Here is a 20,511-nt window from a genome sequence, read left to right as displayed (position 1 = left end):
ACATTATTTTTAAGGAAAAATTTGATGGTTGTATACTCACTCCATGCACTGTTGATAGTTGTCATTTAAATATAACCTCACTGGGCACAAGATGTTGAGGGTAAGTGTCGTATATTCCCCAATATTCCGGAGAATATCGTCGTTTTTCTAACTGAATCAAATCAGCTTTTCAGTAAATTTGTCCCGACTGTGCCTTCCATAAGGCCGGCAACATACGCGCAGCGCTTCCTTTCACAAGAAGCAACACCAGCCACTAAAGCTGAAAATGCCCCTCAACAGACGAACCGGGAAGACCTGGATAAACTCTACAGCCGCCTGGAAATCGAACTCCGGGGATACGACCCAGCCGTTCTGAAAAGTTACTCGTGGTTTGCGACAACAGCAGCAGGACATCTAGGCATCGAGGTTGGAAGATGGTAGTTATGCGCCTTTAACTTAAAATCCATCCCAGAGTATTCACTCCTTTCGTTTATTTCTAGCTTCGCGCCACGGAAAGCTCAACATGATCGGCTCACCCTCCTGAAATCTGTTCACATTTACAAGAAGCACCGGGTTCAGTACGAAATCAGGACATATTTCCGGTTTATGCACTTCCACAAGTTGACGGGCTCGACTTTGGATACTTTCCTAGAATACATTGAAAGGAATTTACCGGAGGGTGTTGCGTTGAAAGCGACAAAAGTAGAGCTTCAGGATCTACCGGAACATCTGAAAAGTCCGCCGGCTAGTGTGTAAGAGTTTTTATGTTAGATTTATGTATTAAATGTTGCCTCTTAGTTGAAAGCGTGGAGTTTGTTTTCCAACATATGCAGGAAAGGCTTAGATGAGAGTTACTAAGGTTAGCTACGGTGGGGAACCATCGTCAACTGCTTGCTTTATTAAAACATCGGTTTGTGGCCTGCCAAAGTTCTCTCCATGATTGTCGACTCCAAGTTCCAGTTCTACATTGTAAACATTAACCAAAACATGTACTCGAGTTTACGGTTTTTGTTTGCTCATATTAGAGATGGCTGCATCGACTCTTCAAGCTTTCTTTTTCCATGGCTCCTTCAACAACTCGTCCTGGAGCTAAACAATTGCGGAGCCAACTGCAAGCCAATTCTCCTTCAACTTGAACATTCCCACAATAACACTGTGAGGACTCGCGCGCACCTTTAGCGTCTTGTTCAGGTTCCTTTTCTTGTTTACCAGTTTCTGCTATGCATGTTCCGGTATGCTACTATATCCTAGACTGACTACTTGTAGCAACCATCGTGTCCTTTGAGGAACTAAATAATATGGTAGTTGGCCTCCTCGTGTCTCCGCTCAAGTCATCCTCTAAGGTTACGGACGAGCACATTAGCCAGTGATCATCCGTCGAATTCCTGTGTTCTGGAATCACTTCCATATGTCTTGTATGGTGTAGCTAAGACGGTATGATGGCGGAAGTAGGTATGCCGATCTCGGCTCTGAGCCTTGAATTCAAATTCCGGCTTTGATCATGGATATTCGCAGGGTAGTTGAATGCGTTTATGCAGAGTGTTGGATTCCCGTGGTTGTACGCCATCAGATGACCAACTAAACACCGTCCCGTCGTCAGAAAACTAGCCTGGAACCATTTGTCACATTACTTCGCCCCACTTTCCCGCCTTAGGGAGCCTTCAAGTGGAGGAATTCCCTGTGCAGGCAAGACTGAAAATCTCGATGCCGACTTAGAAGTTCGGTAAGAGAATAGTCATCTCATCATTGCCGATGAGCCGCGCAGTCCATCTGCCTCTTAACCTGCTTTGCCAAGACAGTTACCTTTTATTTAGTGCGTTGCTGTTCTGCACGAGCAACCATCTCGCTTGAGTTTTCTCCTTTGGGCTTGCACATGGCTTCACTCTTTAGCAAAAAAGGCAACGGGAATCACTCCCGCGAGACGGTACGATAAGAAAACGCCACCCACAAAGTTTTCCATCTCAAGATGCACGCGATACACTTTATTGGCAAGAACACCAACCAATATTCGCACCCTAGATCAGAACAGACTGCGTTGAACTGATTAGAAGACGATCATCATCATCATCAACGGCGCAACAACCGGAATCCAGTCTAGGCCTGGCTTAATAAGGAACTCCAGACATCCCGGTTTTGCGCCGAGGTCCACCAATTTGATATCCCTATAAGCTGTCTGGCATCCTGACCTACGCCATCGCTTCATCTTAGGCAGAGTCTGCTTCGTCTTCTTTTTCTACCATAGATATTGCCCTTATACGGATCATCCTCATCCATACGGATTTTATCCACAACCTGACGGGCATGTTATCGCTCGTAGATTTCGTCGTTATGTAGGCTACGGAATCGTCCATCCTTCCTCTCTCAAACGCGGCCAAGAGTTCGCAATTTTTCTTGCTTAGAACCTAAATCTCCGAGGAATACATGAGGACTGGCAAGATTATTGTCTTATACAGTAAGAGCTTTGACCCTATGGTGAGACGTTTCGAGCGGAACAGTTTTTGTAAGCTAAAAGAGGCTCTGTTGACTGTCAACAACCATGCGCGGATTTTATCATCGTAGCTGTTATCGGTTGTGATTTTCGACCCTAGATAGGAGAAATTATCAACGGTCTCAAAGTTGTATTCTCCTATCCTTATTCTTCCCGTTTGACCAGTGCGGTTCGATGTTGTTGATTGGTTGCGTTTCGGTGCTGACCATATACTTTGTCTTGCCTTCATTGATGTGAAGCCCAAGATCTCGCGCCGCCTGCTCGATCTGGATGAAGGCAGTTTGTACGTCTCGGGCGGTTCTTCCCATTACGTCGATATCGTCAGCATAGGCCAGTAGTTGGGTGGACTTAAAGAGGATCGTACCTCTTGCATTTACCTCAGCATCACGGATCACTTTCTCCAGGGCTAGCTTAAAGAGGATGCATGATATGGCATCCCCTTGTCGTAGACCGTTGTTGATGTCGAATAGTCTTGAGAGTGATCCTGCTGCTTTTATTTGGCCTCGCACATTGGTCAGAGTCAGCCTAGTCAGTCTTATCAATTTCATCGGGATACCGAATTCTCTCATGGCCGCGTACAGTTTTACCCTGGCTATGCTATCCTATGCGGCTTTAAAGTCGATGAAGAGATGGTGCAACTGTTGTCCATATTCCAACAGTTTTTCCATCGCTTGCCGCAGAGAGAAAATCTGATGTGTTGCTGATTTGCCTGGAGTGAAGCCTCTTTGGTATGGGTCAATGATGTTCTGACCCTATGGAGCTATCCGGCCTAGCAAGATAGCGGAGAATATCTTATAGATGGTACTCAGCAACGTGATACCTCTATAATTGCTGCACTGTGTGATATCTCCCTTTTTATGTATGAGACAGATAATGCCTCGTTGCCAATCGTCAGGCATTGATTCGCTGTCCCATACCTTGAGCACAAGTTGATGAACCACACCACAGTTACACAACTGGTCGCCTCCATCGGCTCCTGGCCACTTATGATTTTTTAACCGATGAATTGCACGGACTGTTTCTCCTAAACTTGGTAGTGGCAGTGCTTGTCCGTCATCTTCAGTTGGCGGGACCTCCAACTCGCCGATCTTTTGGTTGTTCAGTAGCTCGTCAAAGTGCTGAACCCATCGCTCCAATATGCCCATTCTGTCGGAAATCAGATTTCCCTCTTTGTCTCGACAGGATGAGCATCGAGGTGTATAAGGCTTCATCCTGCTGACTTGTTCGTTGCTCCCTGTACTTTTCTAGTTCACAAACTTGTTGGTTCTCCCAGGCTTCCTTTTTCTGTCTGTGAAGTCGCTTCTCCGCTCGACGGAGTTCGTGATAAGTCTCTGCGCGTGCCCCCGATCTTTAAGAATGCACCATTACTCGGTATGCGACACTCTTCCGTTCTGTTGCTAGCTTACATTCATCGTCAAACGAGCCGTTCCGTTTGTATGTTTGTGGTCGTGTCAATGATAACGTTCTTCATGTGGTTGTGAAGACCATTTGTTGATGCTTCATCGCTAGGTTTTCTGTTGACTACGGTAATTGCGGCATCCATTTCCCTCTTATAGGTGTCGCGGAGGGCTGTGTTGTGGATGGCTTCAGTGTTAACTCTCACCTGATTGTCAGAGGGGATTCTGGGTGGTGTTGTTATTCGAGCTCGGAACACCACGCCAACATAGTGGTCTGAGTCTATATTGGCCCCCCTTGTCTGGTAGTAGAGCTGTTGGTGTTGGTTCAGCAGGCATTTCCTAGGTTTTATGCTCCATCGTGGGCACCAATCCACGTTTCGCCCTACAAACTATATAAGACACCTATCCGACTGAGATTCCTCCTACCTCTGAGGTTCAGGTCTTGTACCTTCTTTGTCCACACAGGTGGATAAGACGGTGTACCTGAAATGGTGGACAATCCTTATACGCTAACTTGGCCACAATCGTGGGAAGGACAGTACTTTAATTTAGTAGCGCTTGTACCTTGCACAGAAGTAAAATTGAAGTCCTTGCGTTTGCGACTGTTTCCGTCTATCTTGTGCTACAACTCCTCCTGATTGTTGCTTTCTGCAAGTTTAGGATAAAGACCTTGCATCTACTGCACGTGCAATGTGAATGCCCATGCCTTTTGGCTAAACTTGTCCTCGGAAGAGACCGCGTTTTTCTGGCAAGCCAGATGGAAGATCTCTCAAAGGGTACGCCCTTACGAGACCTTCGTCGAGAGTCCAACTCTAGTTGACTTGTTCAACACCACAACCACCTCGAGTCCAACTCCACCGTTGAACGCATACGAGCATGTCTGAACCATTGCTCAACTCCGAGGCATGATTTCGCTAAAGATTAGTCCTAAGCCGGTACAATCGTCCCTTTAATTCCTTTAAGGATCTGCTGGATTCGGAACGCACTCCAAGCTTCAACACCTCATGCCGTCCCCTGTTAAAGCGTTGTGGCATGCTTGGATACCACATGTGTGTTATAGGTTACAAAACGACGATACCCAAGGCTTGTCAAAACTCACCTTTCTCCTTTCAACCCTCAGTTAAATCGCACTATTGGCCCAACATATTCGTACCAATGCTTGATTCGTGTTTACAGAACTAAATGAACCCAATAGGTAAAGTATAATAGTAAACTAATCTAGCACTTGACGACTTTACCAACAGTCTTGTGCCGGGTTGATGTTAGCTGTTGTGCGAGGCCTCAGGACGTCCGCCTAGTGCATCACGGCCAGCAAACTATAATGAATAGTGTTTCCCGGTACTACCCGTCGAGGTTTCCCTTTGGCCATTCAGCAGCCAAGGTTGCTGCCCCGTCTGATTTCTCACCACCTTAGAGCACCCAAGTTCAGGACAGTGGTATCCTTCCCTAGGTACAGAAAACATTTTTTCAACTTTTTCTCCTCTACATCTGAATTGGCGAGAAGCGTTATTTTCTTGGTCCTTCTTTTTGCTGATAGGATCCCTCGATTTGGGTCCTTCATTTTACCAATCTCAGCTGGCAGACATGATCCCGCATCGATCTTCCTAAAATTGTTCAATCTCGTTGATCTTGAAAGGTTGCTTCGAAAACTGCATTTTTCTCGTTGGGATAAAGCGAATGATTTGTTCTTACGCGTTGCGCTGGTTCTAAACAATCCCGACTCTCCGCTTATTTGAAGCATCATTAGATATCCTATTCCAGGGCGACCATATACCGGAACTCGGTTTGGAATTTCGCATATGGGCTAATGTCCTTACTGAATGTAGGTATATTTAAAATGCGTGGGGTGGGTGGAGTTCGAATCCTTTGAGTCTAAAAAGCAAGCATATCTAATCAGCACTGGCTGGGGATAAATTCATGACTAAGCGCCTCCAAACTAAATTCCATACCTATTGGGAGCTTCATTGCTTGCTATTTTCTCTTGGAATCTGTCGTTGCTCAATAGATCTCCCTGTATCTGATCGCTCTTTATTCTCCCAAGGTGTTGGAATAACCTCCATTTTATTCACCTTTTCCTTCCTCCATTTGTAATCTTCTCGTTGCTCCTTCCAGTATTTTCAAGCTGTCCTCAAGCTGACTTTCTTCAAGGATGAACGTAGTACGAACTTTACTAATAAACTTTTTGCATGAGCTTTAATTTATTGTCCTAGAAATTTGCTAAGTCTTCCACCGACAAGTTATGCTGTAGGTTACCTTCAAATTTTAGTCAATAGGTTTTTCCACTGATTCCGTTCTTCTCCTCGTCCAATATGACCGACAAAGATGCAATAAGTCTTCACGGGACCAGACTCAGGTCCACGAATGCAAAACAACATACATTTCGGTTACTAATGTGTATTTTAGTAAAATTAATTACAAAATTAAAGCGATATAAAGTACATTAACGGGCAAAATGCGATAATATATTATTAGTGACAGAAGAATGAAAGAGTCGTGTGTTTTTTTATTTATGATAATTTAATAAGAAACTCCTAGACCAAGCGGCATTTCCTATTCCATTCCGGCAGCTGCTTGTGATGGTGTCGGTATACCCTGTTCACCCTTCTTCTTTGATCCCGAAACAATATCGTCAATACGCAGCAGCAAAATAGCTGTTTCAACAGCAGTTTTGTACACTTGCATCTTCACCGAAAGCGGCTCCCATACACCTCTCACATGCATGTCAACAATCTCACCAGATTCACCGTCAATGCCCCAAGTGCAGACCCCAGCATCACCGGAATGTGAAGCGTGTTTAGCGCGTAGCGCAGTCAATGTACGAATTGTATTTGCACCGCAATTTTGTGCCAATGTGCGTGGAATAATTTCCAGAGCTTGAGCGACGGCACTGTATGGTCCTTTAACTTGTTTCTTAGTCAAAGCCTGTGAGAGTGCCATTTCAATGGCGCCACCGCCTGGAACTAGTCTTGGTTCGAGAACGAGATTTCTAGCTACATGAAGTGCATCTTGGAGATTTCTCTCTGTTTCGCTTAGGATATCCTTTGATGCACCACGAAGGAGGATAGTGCAAGCCTTTGGATCTTTGCATTCTGTGATGAAGGTGAAGTACTCGTCACCGATTTTCTTGATTTCGAAGAGACCAGCACCTGTTCCAACGTCTTTTTCTGTCAACTCTTCGGTACGGTTTACAATAGTTGCACCACACGCTCTGGCAATACGTAAATTATCGGTTTTCCGCAGACGACGGATTGCAGTGATTCCAGCCTTCAATAGGAAGTGTTGAGCCAAATCTGATACCCCCTTCTCGGTGAAAACAACATCAGGCTTAATAGCGATAATGTCGGCGCAAATCTTTTCAACGTGTTCCTCCTCAATTTGAAGCATGCGCGTGAAATCTTGTTCACCAACAATTTCTACGTTTGTTTGACTTTCACCTTTTTTGTATTCTAGAGGGCAATCTAGCAACACAATTCTTGGGTTTTTAATGTATCGTCGCATTTTAGGATGGGTGACGTCTTTATTGACCATAATACCCCTGAGAACGTACGATTCGTCGATAGATCCGCCAGGAATTTTTTCAACTTTAGCGTATCTGAAATTGGAGTGACAAATATTAGAGAATGAAAGCAAATAGTTACTAAAGAACTTTTAGATGCAATTTATAATCATTTTTAAATTTGGATTTCCATACTATGATATATACTGACCTCTTAATATCAACTTCTGTGCGTCCATGCTCGCTCAACGTAACCGTCTCGACAGCATCCAATGCAATCTTAACAGCCAACTCAGACCAACGTCCAATGAATTTCGTTCCGACGCAAGCCTTTACGACTTCAGCCATCTTTTTCTTATCCGATCTATCAATTGGAACGCTAAGGTCATTCTGCAAAAGTTTGATGATGTCCTCGAGCGCTTCCCTATAAGCCCGAATGATTTGTGTTGGATGCCATTGTTGTGCTAAGAAGGGTTCAGCGACGGCCAACATCTCTCCGGCAAGGACAATTACCGAAGTAGTTCCATCGCCAACCTCTTCATCTTGAGTACGAGCGATTTCAATCATACTCTTGGCGGCCGGATGCTGAACGGTGATTTCTCGGAGAATGGCATTACCATCGTTGGTCATTACGATGCCACCCATTGGGTCCATCAACATTTTCAACATAGCCTGGGGTCCGAGGCATGTTCGGATAACGTCAGCTATGGCCTGGAATGGGAAATATGTAAATTTAATTCTCGAGTTTTATTCATTTAGAAATAAATAATCGCGCCATAACTGGATCTGCTATCTAAATAAGATGAGCCTTGTTCTTTCATTATTTAACATACACTAACATTCAAATCCACACACCTTTCACCCAAATTTCCGAACCGGTTCCTGTTATTATCTGAACACTAAAAAGGTTAAAAGGGGTAAGGATTTATGGGCTAGCAACTACTAATAGCTTCGAATTACATTTACGCTACAAAACATTAACTGAAGTGGTTTGATTTTCTAACTACGACCTTTTGTTTTCAACAACGGATTAAGATTGAATTCTGGAATGCGTGAAAGCCCCTCGGCGACGGTATTGAAGCCACCCAAAGTGCTTGCTTGTTCTAACTTCAGAGGATATGCCGGCTGTACGGTCGATATTCTGGGGTTAAGAGAGGTAAGGAGGGAACACTCTTGTTTCCTTTGCGGTACTATCTTATTGTTCTCTAGTAAGCCTACTGGGAGTAAGCGTGAAACTGGTGTTAGGTTAATGCTAGCTGCTTGCCTGGGTATCAGGCAGAATATTGACAACGACTTTGCGGTCCAGTATGAGAAACTGAGTATTGCAGTACTATGCACTAACGAAGTCTGATCGGGTACAAAGGCGGGAGGCCTTATATAAGAGACTCTAACCGTTCCAGGAAAGGCTGATGTTGGAATATGATAAACGATCTGAATGTCAGGATGGGCTCTGATAACACCTTGCTCGGATACGTGATGGAGGAAGGCGTTCTTGAGAACCGTAACGACAACGGAGAGAAATTTATGACTTTGCGCTACTCTCACCATCTGTCAAAAGTCAGTTGAGTTGTAACCGACCGGCAATAAACACTTAATCAAATCAACCTTATTGCCATCAACAGGTAGTAAATTCAAGGGTTGTATTCGCGCAAGAAACTTACCGACATCCATTATCGATTATTACTTGATCGAATCTTGCCATCCCTTTCGTGTAGCGGCCTCACTTACTCGTAGAGGCAGAGAATTCCTACTACTCAGATTTAATATCGAACACTTACATGACCCAAGGGTCGACAAGGTGAGAACTGTCTTGCTGATCGGATGAACAATTTGTCACAAGTATTGATGAGTAGGGGCACGCCATCGCCAACCATCTCGCGCTACTAAAGTCATCGACCTCGTCCCGAAGAGGCGTCAGATGACCTAGCATTCTGCGGAAATATGAACGCGAATTGACAAGCGTGAGGCACTAAAAGCTCTAATGGTCACATGCGAATGGAAGCCAACGTGAGACACTTTAACTTCAATACTGTGATAAATCGCATGAAGTGCAGCATATGATGCAGCGTGTCAACAAGGAATTTATTTACTTATTTCCGGTGAAGCAGACACCGCTGCCAATAACGACTTCGTTACCGAATATCCCATTATGAAAGGACTTGTAAGTAGTCTTAAGCCATTCTGTGATCCGGTCGAGGATGCTAACGTGGTGATCGCTGGGAGTTCTTACTTAACAAAAAACTACAGACGGAGATGAATGAAGGCGAACGTTTTGAGAATACTCTTGACTTATAAGATATTCGCACTAGGAATCGCTGCACCTGCACCAACTAACACTGCAGATTAGATTGACAGACTTTATTTATTTGATCATAATTTTCACATTTCTATGATAGTTTAATAGGACACACAGGAGTCGAGAGTCGAGGCAGAAGAGACCGATCGATTTTTCCAAAACCCGTTTGTTACAAACCAACGGAATTTTCACTGTTGGCCTTCCCCTCTCGTGGCGAATTCCAATAAGCCACGGAGAGCGCCGGCGGCGTCATCTATCTGCTCGCATTAACAACATTCGAAATAAATTTCTAATGTTGTTAACCCCGCTGCGCTACATCACTTCGCCTCCAGATGAAACCTAGGGGTCGCGAACGAGGACGCGACGTTGTTTTGGGGCGCACAAGAGCTTCAGCTTAGATAAGGAGACCGTCTTTTTGTGTCCTCCGAAGAAATGCTCTCCCCGCTCGAGAACACGGTACGGACATTCTTATGGAGGCTGCAGCGGCATCCGTCCCGACCAAGATGTGCGTGCACGTGGCCAGTTCCTTGGGCGCGCAGGTAGGTGCAGACGAGTGTCGGGTGGGAATTGTGGTATTGATGCGTCGAAGATTGTCCCTCAGCAATCCCGATTTTGTGAGACCTGATCTCTCGAAGACCGGATCACTTGGGAGCCTTGGATTCTCCCCGTATAGCAGCTCGGCGGGGCTGGCAGTAAACTCCTCCCGGTGGATTGTTCGTAGGCCGAGTGGGACGAGAGGCAAGACTTGAGTCCAGAACGGATCGTCGCGAGCCATAATGGCGGCTTTCAGCGTCCGGTGCCAGCGTTCTGGCATCCCATTGGATTGCGGGTGGTATGAAGTAGTCCGCTGACGTTTGAAATCCAGGAGTTTGCCTAACTTCGAGAAAGGGGTGGACTCAAATTGCTTTCCCTGGTCAGTGATGACCACTGCAGGGACGCCAAAGCGTGAACACTATGAGCGGCCTTCTAGGGAGTATTTAAAGCTGAAGTACGTGGCGAGCAGTTCTCGATCGTAGGGGCTGTAGGCTCCGTCGAGCGGGGTTCAACTGCTTAGAGAAGAAGCTCAACGGCTGCCAGACCTGATTCACGTTTTGGTGAAGAGCAGCACCTATTGCAATGTCAGAGGCATCAACAAAAACGGCTGGGGGTGCATCTTGTAGAGGAAATGCCAAAAGTGTAGCGTCAGCCAGTTGTTGACGGGATTTATGGAACGCGCGGACAGCTTCTTCAGACCACACAATCTCTCGTGTGTTCTTTGTTTTAGGGCCAGACAAGTACACGTTGAAAACGGACTGATGTTGGGCGCCCTTGGGCAGGAAACGACGGCAGAAATTTACCATGCCCAAGAACCTCCGCAAATCCTTCACGGTTTTCGGACGCGGGAAGCTTGAGATCGCTTCCACCTTGTCTGCGTCGGGCTGTATTCCGTCAGGGGAAATGAAGTGGCCGAGGAATCTCACCTGTGTTTGAAAAAAATTACATTTCTCAACGTTTAGTACTAAACCGGCCTCAAGGAGACGTTGAAAAATGAACTCGAGGTGGGCTAAGTGCTCAGAATTAGTGGGAAAAGCGACCAAAACATCGTCTAAGTACATGAAACAGAAGTAAAGGTTTCGCAGGACCGAGTGAATGAGCCTTTGAAAGGTTTGCGCCGCATTGCACAACCCGAAGGCCATCTGGGTGAACTCAAAGAGTCTAAAGAGTGTGCATATTACCGTCTTTGGAATGTCTTCTGAAGCTACAGGGAGGGTTAAACCCAAGGTCGTAAAGATGTGGCAGTTTGCGAGATAATGCCCAAAGTCGTGGATGAGCGAAATGCTTCGGTCCGTATGTTGTCCTCTCGACCTGCTATCCGATCGCCCTTTTCGAGCAGTAGACCGCGAGCGAGCCCGCGACCTGCCACCCGAACGCTGAGCGTCCAGCGTCGCCCTCACCCCAGCCATACTGGCCACTAGCGCAGTCATCTCGCCAAATTCGTCAGAAGGCTGCTGAACGGCCGCTAATGTTGGACGCGCATGCACCTCGTGCACCCTATCGGCCGCAGCTGCCAGCGCCTCCAAAGAACCGGAGACGCACGCGAGGACCGCCTGGGTGCCCTCCGGGGGACGTCGCAACCAGAGCGTCTTCAACAAGTCGTCGTCGATCTTGCTCCCACCCAATTGCCTCATTTCTCGAAGCGATTGGCTGGGAGTTCGATCGACCAACGATCCCAAGAAGTATGTGAATTCAGGGGCTATACCGGTTCGCATGATACCAGTATACTCCTGGTAAGGTTTCGTGACCTATAGACACTTCAGAAGAGTCCTCGTGCAGACTCGGGGCTGATCGCCTGTATTAGGCCTTTGGAGCATTCGCCTACTGCATCACGGTCGGCAAACCAATGTGATACCGCGTCTCGCGGTGCCACTTGATTTTGGCTCGGCCGACAAGTTTTCCGCCCCATCTTCCTCACTGCCACCTCTGATCACCTACAATCATCGACAGATTTACGCGGTGGCCTGCAGCAATACCATGCCGCCATGGCGCAATAATATGCCGAGGCCCTCTGTCGAGAGTGGATTCCGCGCTTTGGTGTACTAGCCGTAATCATCATGTATCTGGGAATGCAATTCGAGTCTACTCTTTTCGCGGAGATAGGCAAGTTCCTTGGCTGCAAAACCCCTGGGACTACTTCATACCATCCACAGTGCAATGGTATGCTGGAACATTGGCATCGGACGCTAAAGGCCGCCTTAATGGCTTGCGGCGATCCTTCGTAATTGCGGTCTTGTCTTTCGTCCTCCGAGTTTACGGCCAGCCCCGCGGAGATGAGGTACGGGGATAATATGGACCTCCTCGCCGACCCTGTGCTGAACATCAGAGTAGGGTTAAGAGACTCTGGAATGCTGCGTCTGCTCAGAGACGCGCAACAGCTAACGTCAACACTCCCATGGACTTCGAGACGTGTACACAGGTCCTCATTAGGGTGGAATCTCCTCGGAGGCGAGCACTCGTTCAAGCTCGACGGTGGATGTCCCCAAGCAATATGCGAGGAAACTCCTTAACAGCGGGAGAATCAAAATCGGATGGGTAGTATGCCGGGTACGAATGCGGATAGTCCCCACCAAGTGCTACAGGTGTCTGGACTATGGACACACGTCAGCAGCTTGCAAGGGTCCGGACAGGAGGACAGCATGACGGAGATGCGGCCAAGTGGGTCATCAAGAGAAGACTTGCAAGGAAAGCGAGAGTTGTGTTCTCTGCAGGGATCGTGGCGCGTCTGGCGAAAGCGTCGCACACACTGCGGGCTCGGGACGGTGTCCAATCTTCAGGGCGGAATTGGAGAGGGCTAGGGTGCGAACGCCATGATCCGCATTTTGCAAATTAACATGCACCGGAGTGCAACCGCTCACCAGTTGATAGCACAGTTCGCTGCGGAAGTAAATGCTGATCTAGTGCTGATTAGCGAGCAATACCGAAACAAGGACCCGTCCTCATGGTATCTCGACTTATCGGGCACCGCTGCCATCTGGGTTCGGGACGACGTTCGACTTCGTGTTCTTGCCGAAGGCCGGGGGGACGGATTTGTCTGGATCCTGTGTGTAGGGATAACGTTTTTTAGCGTTTACCTGACGCCGAATGAGTCGATTCCGGACTTTCGGCGCCGGCTTGATGCTCTGGAGGACGCCGTTTCGAGCACGGAGGGACGAATCCTGGTTGGCGGTGATTTTAATGCCAGGGCTCTTGAATGGGGCATGCCTCAATCAGACTCCAGAGGGAAACGGATTCTGGAAATGGCGGCGAGAACCGGGCTCGTAATTTTAAACACCGGATCCACGCCAACATTTCGGCGCCCAGGTTGTGAAGGAAGCATTCCCGACATCACTTTTGCGTCGGAATCTCTGGCATCATCGATGAACGGGTGGCGAGTCCTAGAAGACTTCTCGGCAAGTGATCATCAGTACATTGCGTTCGAAGTGTTGACGCTACTTGCCAGCGAGCACCAACACGACGTTCCCCCTGCGTGTGGAATGTCGCGAAGGTGAACATCGGAAGGTTCGTCGAAGCTCTTGGAGCAGGTAGGGCCGCGCTAGGGGGCACTCCGGGGAGTGGTGGTGTCGCAGCTGACACCGTCGTAAATTCAATGATGACGTGACGGCGTGTGAGGCTTCCATGCCCCGGAGAGGCCCCAGGCGCGACAAGCCTTCTATGTACTGGTGGACGGCGGAAATTGCCGACCTACGGAAGGAGTGTCATAAGCTCCGCCGTTTGGCACAACGTTTGTCCGCCAACGAGGAGGCATGTGCCATAAAGGCACAATATAGATCACCAAAAAGGAGACTCCGCAGCGCTATAAATAAAAGCAAAGCTCGCGGCTGGCAAAAGCTTGTTAATGAGGTGAACGATGATCTGTGGGGACTTGGCTATAAGCTTATCACTCGGAAAATCGGGGCTCTGCGGAAGCCCTGCATATTGAGCACCGACCAGATGGGCCGCATTGTGCGGGCATTGTTTCCCAGACACCCTGTACGGGTTGATGTAAACAGCGCGGAAAGCGTCGTGGATTGCCCCCTTTTCACAATGGGAGAACTCGAAGAAGCGGTTCTCACTATGAAAAACAGGAAGGCGCCAGGTCCTGATGGCATCCCGGCGGAAGTTTACAAACTGGTGTTCCGCCAACGGCCAGAATTGCTGCTCGAAGCGTTCAATGCGTGCTTGAAGGAGGGCATTTTTCTTTGTCGCTGGAAAGTGGCCAGACTCGCGTTGATCAGTAAGGGTAAAGGAGACCCGGAGCTCCCGTCTGCATACCGATCGCTGTGTATGCTTGACACGGCCGGAAAAGTGCTCGAGAAGCTCATCAGGGGTAGACTCGCTGAAGCGATCCGTGCTGCCGGGGACTTATCCGCAAGGCAGTTCGGGTTTAGAACAGGGAAATCTACAGTGGATGCTGTTATGGAGGTCGTAGATGCGTTTAATCGAGCCGGAGCACACAGCCGCCGATCTCGACGGATAGTGCTCCTCATAACGCTTGATGTCAGAAATGCCTTCAATTCCGTAAGATGGACAGATATGCTAGGCACACTAGAGAACTCCTTTCACGTGCCAAGCTATCTCTTGCGGATATTGAGGGATTATCTGAAAGACCGCTCCCTGTTCTATGAGACGCTAGAGGGCCAGAGGAGGATGGAAATCACGTCGGGAGTAGCGCAGGGATCCATCCTAGGGCCGGACCTCTGGAACGCTTCCTACGATAGTCTGCTGAGACTCGATATGCCTGAAGAGTCGCGCCTGGTCGATTATGCAGACGACGGTGCGGCACTTGTTGCCGGACGCACTGTTGAACAGGCGCAAGGCAGACTTGGCATATTGATGCGACGGGTAAGCGGATGGATGACTGCTCACAGTTTCAACCTTGCGCTGGAAAAAACCGAAGTAGTCATCCTGACCAGAAGGAGAATCCCGACCTTGCGTCCCATATCGATCGGCGAGTTGACTATAGAGTCAAAACCAGTGATTAAATACCTTGGTTTAATGCTCGACTCGAAGATGAGCTTCTTCGAGCAAATCAAAGCAGCCGCGGACAGGGCTGCAGCAGGAGTCGCGGCCTTGAGTCGGCTAATGGCGACTGTCGGCGGCCCTATATCAACTAGGAGACGTCTCCTCATGGGAGCAACGCAGTCCGTCCTTCTCTATGGTGCGGAGGTATGGGCTGATGCCCTTGACAAGGAGGTGCATCGTAAACGCCTCGCTCAAGTGCAGAGGCGGGGAGCTTTGCGAGTGGCGTCTGCTTATCGCACCGTCTCCGAACCGGCTGTGATGGTGATTGCGGGAGTGATCCCCGTTGCCCTTCTTGCCAAGGAGCGCAAAGCTATCTACCGCCGTAAGAGCGAAAACTTAAGAGAAGTGGTTGCCCGTGAAGAACGTCAACGCACCCTTAACGAGTGGCAACTTTCTTGGCAAAATGAGCCAAGGGGCAAGTGGACTGCGCGACTCATCGACAAATTAGACCCGTGGTTGAACAGAAAGCACGGTGAGATTGATTACTTCCTTACCCAACTTCTAAGTGGGCATGAAGGTTTTCAGTCTTACCTGCACAGAGTTGGGAAGGCGCGATCTCCTGATTGTGTGTTCTGCAATAGAGTGGCGGATGACGCTGAACACACCTTTTTCTCTTGCGAGAGGTGGGACGGCCTCCGCCAGCAGCTTTATACAGACAGACGGGGGAGCTCTCTCCAGATAACATTGTGCGAGAGATGCTGAAGAGCGCTGGTAGCTGGAATCGTATTGCGCATTATGTTCGGGCTCTTCTTACTACGAAGAAGATTGAACTCGACCGGCAGAGGGATCGGACGGTAAGGGGTTCCCTGAACTAACAACTCCCTTCCCGTTGGTGAAGGGGATTCCCTGACTTGAAGGCTCCCAAAGCCGGGAGAGCGGGAGGGCTAGCCCGAAGTAATGTGTCAAACGGTTCCAGGCTAGGAGTCCAACACTCTGCGCGTAAACGCATTCACCCACCCTCCTCCCAAAAAAAAAAACAAACTCGACGTCCGAGGCGGGCCCAAGTGGGTCTCCTTGTCGAGGTTCAATACGGCGCACCCTATTTAGAACTTTCCGAGATTCCTCACGATATCAGGGCCCGAGCGACCCTTCAATCCCTTAAAACTAAGTGTTCTGACGTTCCGAACGTGGCCGGCCATTTGTATAACGCCGAAAAAAAGAATTTTTAATGTTGGCCCAAATCGAATAACACCTGGATCTTGCAAACGGTGTTGAGTTCTCCAACCCTGTAAGAAGGAGCAGATGCACACGCAAACAAAGGCGATCAACCAATAAATGATGAATCCTCTTTGAGCGCCATGTTACAATAACAAGTCGGGAAACCGGAAGCTAGACGCTTCAGGTACGAAAGGTTTGGTTTTGTGTATTTTTTTTATAAAGAGATTTGAGTGTGCATTTGTCCCATTAGCATGTAGCCCGTAAAATATGCATATATTATGTGAAAATATTCACTTTCAAGTGATATTGACATTTATAGTCTTGAATTTGCAGAGGAGCGACAGTTTTGACCTAGTATAACTTTGTTAGTAATATTGCGATTTTTACCATTTGGCAGGATCATGCTCTATACTGTAACCTACATTGCTGCAAAATTTTGTGATTCTAGGATGAACTTAAGGGGGGTTTTCCTTTCAATTACTAAAAATTATAGTAATATACTATTATTAACTTTATTTATGCAGATATCAGTATGGAAGGTATTTCGGAGCCCAGGCACCATATAGTGGCAGCCTCCTGATTTTTTTCAGATTTTTCGGTTGGGTAGTTTCTGAGAATGGGTTCATTAAAAAAAATTGTCACTTTCAGCCCCTCCGCATTCCGCACCTTGTCAAATGTCAAAACTAAGACCGGCTTTGAAAAGTACTAACCGAGACCTTTAATTTGATGCCCAACATGACTCTGTTTGATGGAAAAAAAATTTACACCCTCGTTTTGCATGTATGGGGACCCCCCTTAAATTCGTGGTAAAAGGATGTAACTCACTATATGCATGAGCGTTCACAGTTCCCACCTTTGTACCAAACTTGGTGTCAATCGCTATAACCGTCTCCGAGAAAAATGCGTGTGACGAACAGACAGACAGACAGTAAACCGATTTAAATAAGAGTTTGTGTTTACACAAAACCTTAAAAATGAATGGAAATAAAATAGAGGCGCATTAGACGTAACACAGGCAGTGGACTCCGTGGAAACTTTACACAGTTGACTGCATGGAAGTACCTACTGCCTAAGCCGAGTCGCTTGGGTAATAAAGGACCATTCAGACAGTGGTGACTCACCTACCCTCCTTTCTCAAATAGGCTTGGAACCGGATTTGTTGGTGCGGGCCTGGAAAAATTTTACTATTCAAGTGACATAAGCGGAATTCGTCTTGAGAACTATGTTGGCGTCGAGTATTATATATTAAATTATGATTTGCAGTGAACTAAAAAGAGTGGGACAATGTCCTGGACCAACGTGAACTGAGCCTAGATCTCAAAGCAGCATTCAGTAAAATTGACTTGATCCTTTCCTCGTTGAACATTTCTAAGTAGTTTTCATTGAACAATTGATTTTATCTCGCATTCATTTCAGATCAAAGATTTCACGCAGAGACGCACGGCGTAGGCAGCCCTCGGAAATCACCCACTCACTGCAAAGGGCAGGGCACAATTCATATTTCTAGACAAAGCCACTCAACAGAAATAAAACAATTTAGGAACTGAACTTTCAATAAGAAATCACTTTAGCACTCCTAACGAACCACATGACCAATCGCTGCACATTTGAACCACAAAATTCGCTCACCTTTCCGGCATTTATGTTCTCCAGCTGCACTTTCCGTCCGGACTCACGCTTTGTGTTTTGGCCTGGAATAAATGAAACATTGAAAATCCACACGCCACATAGCGAATTCACGACTTACTTAAAACCAGAATAGGTTGAGCACCGCCAAACATCTTTAAAATCTGATTTTTCGACTAATTTCTGGAGATCACAAATGACTCGTGCACAAACAACACGAAGAGGTTATGAAGTGAAGTTCTGAGCAGAATTGACTGAAACTTGCTGCGGTATGAGTGAGAAGAAAGGACAGTTTGCCGTTCCGGTGTGTGGATCTGAAGGGGACAGAAGATTAATTGACTGCAGGGAATGATTGCTCATACTTTTCTCTCGAACGTTCTTGACAATTGGGGAGAGTTGCCTACACTTCGCCGTAGCTCCAAAAGTTTCCGCCACTTTTAAGGCAAATGTGACAGCTGTCAATTGACCCTCAACTGTTGGTATCGCGGATTCTCGGGGTTATGTTTTGGTCGCTACTTTTTTGTCGCTTGTAAACGAAAATATACAAACTGAAAAAAATGGAGCCGAAGAAAATATCATTCGGTTTCAGCAAAATTCAGAAAAAACCCAACGTCCTTTCGGCAACATCAGTGAAAGAGGATAATAAAGTGGAACTGATCAAGTGCTTGGAAGGGCAGACGATCAAGCTTGTCGAGTATGTTTGCCGCGTTTTTTTGTTTTAGTACAAAATTCTAAAGATGTGTTTGTTTCTAGGGAGAAACCTAAGGAAGAAGCGAAACCTCTCGTCATTCCAATGAAAGAATCAACCAGGACCGCTGCCGCGCTCGCAAGCCTAAAAGCCCGCCATGATATATTGAACGGCATCATTGCACCCCAATCAGACGAAAACAACTCTGATTCGAAGCCGAAAGAAGTCTCACTTGAAAACGAAACTATCGAACAAAGAGCCGCACGAGAGCTATTACAATCTGTTACGAAAACCGAAGAAAATGGGACTGATGACGGCAAGTCTGCCATTGCAATTCCTAAGCCAGACGAACTTCCACTGGATGGTGCGAAGGAGTCTACCTTTGATGACTATGAGAGCACTCCAATAACGCAATTTGGATATGCGATGTTGAGGGGTATGGGATGGAAAGACGAACCGAAAAGTAAAGACGATAAGAAGGATTTGATGGAACCGTTCGTTCGACCGAAAGGAATGGGATTGGGTGCAGATAAAATCGCGAAGCCGAAACCGCTATTGATACCGCCGGATGCAAACGAAACGCTGGAAATCAAAAAGAATGCATGTGTTAAAATTTTGGCAGGAAAACACAAGGATTTATATGGGCAGGTGAGTACAACTTTCCTACAAACTTTAACTGTTCTTTAAAACCTAAATTCCTTAGCTGAGACTTTTTGAGTTAAGATTTTGCTGGGAAATTTACTAAAAAATTTGACGATATATCTCAGCACACCTTTTTATCGTCAGAGAGCTAGTCTGGAACCATTTGTCGCATTACTTCGGGCTGGCGGCGGAACTCTCCCGCCTTGGGGAGCCTTCAAATTCCTTTCGTCACTGCCAGGGGAGAAGAGGATGAGAACTGTTAATTCAAGGAACCCCCTGTCATCGCGTCCCTCAACCGGTCGAGCTCTCTCTCTTTGCAACGGGAAGAACCTGAACGTAATGCGCACTTCTTCCCTCAGCGCTTTTCAGTATCTCCCCTGTTGTTTGGAGAGAGCTAACCTGTGTGTAAATAAAGCTGTTGACTAATCCCATCCCACCTTCCACAAGAAAAAAAGGTGTGATGAGCGCCGTCCACAACCCATTGCCAAACACACAATCATGAGATTGTGCCTTCCCAATCTTGTGCAGATAAGGCTGGAAAACTCCACTTAGGAGCTGAGTAAGAAAAAAAGTCGGTCTCAGCATGCTTCTGATTCAGCCACGCACCTAAGTTGCCATTGAGGTGCGTAGCCCATCTAACTCTTATCTCTGCCAAGAGAGTGGCCACTCATTTCATCTACTTTGCCGATCTTTACAAGTAACCGCATCTCTTCTCCAAGGGCAACGGAAATCATTCCCAATCATAGCGCAGTTGTCAGATCCCACCGTCATCATCTCTGCACTTGCGCACCCTTCTTAAACACATCAACCCCGCGTCATAGAACAAGACAGATTGCGTTGCACATAACAATACCTGTCTTGCTAAATGTAGGGCCCCAATGTTTGCTAATAGTCGACGCCGAAACTTCAGCTGCAGATTTGCCCACTGCTGCTCTGATTTGCTTGAAAAAGCTCATCGAGTAGAGTGTCAATCCAAAGACCTTAACGTTGGTTTTGACTCTATAATTATCTTGTCGATAGACGCAGGACGCAGAGTCGGGTCCTTTTTTTAGTACGGATGACTGCTTGGTTTTTTTCTAGCGCAAAGCTGAAACTATGAACACTTACCCGTCGCATGGATATACCAAGTCTTCTTTGCGCCCATACCCTAGTATATCCAACAAGTTCCGCAACAACATCTGCATAACCGACCAGGCCGCTTCT

General features: G+C 47.1%; 3 protein-coding genes across 3 annotated transcripts in view; 2 read left to right on the top strand and 1 right to left on the bottom strand.

The window, feature by feature from the left end:
- Nucleotides 1-14: 14 nt before the first annotated feature.
- Nucleotides 15-783, top strand: LOC119659561 (28S ribosomal protein S10, mitochondrial). Its single transcript, XM_038067710.1, has 3 exons — nt 15-100; nt 166-416; nt 480-783. Exons 1-3 carry the CDS (start codon nt 92-94, stop codon nt 733-735), a joined length of 516 nt encoding a protein of 171 aa, XP_037923638.1. The 5' UTR covers nt 15-91; the 3' UTR covers nt 736-783.
- A 5,459-nt stretch (nt 784-6,242) lies between these two features.
- Nucleotides 6,243-18,257, bottom strand: LOC119659453 (T-complex protein 1 subunit gamma). Its single transcript, XM_038067538.1, has 4 exons — nt 18,100-18,257; nt 17,982-18,043; nt 7,572-8,071; nt 6,243-7,456 (listed from the first exon to the last, which is right to left on the bottom strand). Exons 1-4 carry the CDS (start codon nt 18,131-18,133, stop codon nt 6,415-6,417), a joined length of 1,638 nt encoding a protein of 545 aa, XP_037923466.1. The 5' UTR covers nt 18,134-18,257; the 3' UTR covers nt 6,243-6,414.
- A 195-nt stretch (nt 18,258-18,452) lies between these two features.
- The window catches only part of LOC119659191 (G-patch domain and KOW motifs-containing protein), a 32,184-nt gene continuing 30,125 nt past the window's right edge, over nt 18,453-20,511 (top strand). Inside the window, exons 1-2 of the mRNA XM_038067152.1 lie at nt 18,453-18,672; nt 18,732-19,314. Of these exons, the coding sequence (XP_037923080.1) occupies nt 18,536-18,672; nt 18,732-19,314 (720 nt within the window). The 5' untranslated portion in view covers nt 18,453-18,535. The remainder of the gene's footprint in view (nt 18,673-18,731; nt 19,315-20,511) is intronic.

This window comes from Hermetia illucens, chromosome 6 (genome assembly GCF_905115235.1).
Source record: "Hermetia illucens chromosome 6, iHerIll2.2.curated.20191125, whole genome shotgun sequence".
Taxonomy (NCBI): domain Eukaryota; kingdom Metazoa; phylum Arthropoda; class Insecta; order Diptera; family Stratiomyidae; genus Hermetia; species Hermetia illucens.
Note: the sequence above shows the minus strand (reverse complement) of the source record. Positions and strands in the feature narration are given on the sequence as shown.

Bases quoted from the DNA above. Each gene is read 5' to 3' on its own strand.
- LOC119659561 (XM_038067710.1), top strand. The intron at 417-479 runs GTAGTTATGCGC...GTTTATTTCTAG, and splicing joins GGCATCGAGGTTGGAAGATG to CTTCGCGCCACGGAAAGCTC.
- LOC119659453 (XM_038067538.1), bottom strand. From the start codon at position 18,133: ATGTTTGGCGGTGCTCAACCTATTCTGGTTTTAA. The intron at 18,044-18,099 runs GTAAGTCGTGAA...CATTTATTCCAG, and splicing joins TCAACCTATTCTGGTTTTAA to GCCAAAACACAAAGCGTGAG. The intron at 8,072-17,981 runs GTGAGCGAATTT...TTCCCATTCCAG, and splicing joins AGAACATAAATGCCGGAAAG to GCCATAGCTGACGTTATCCG.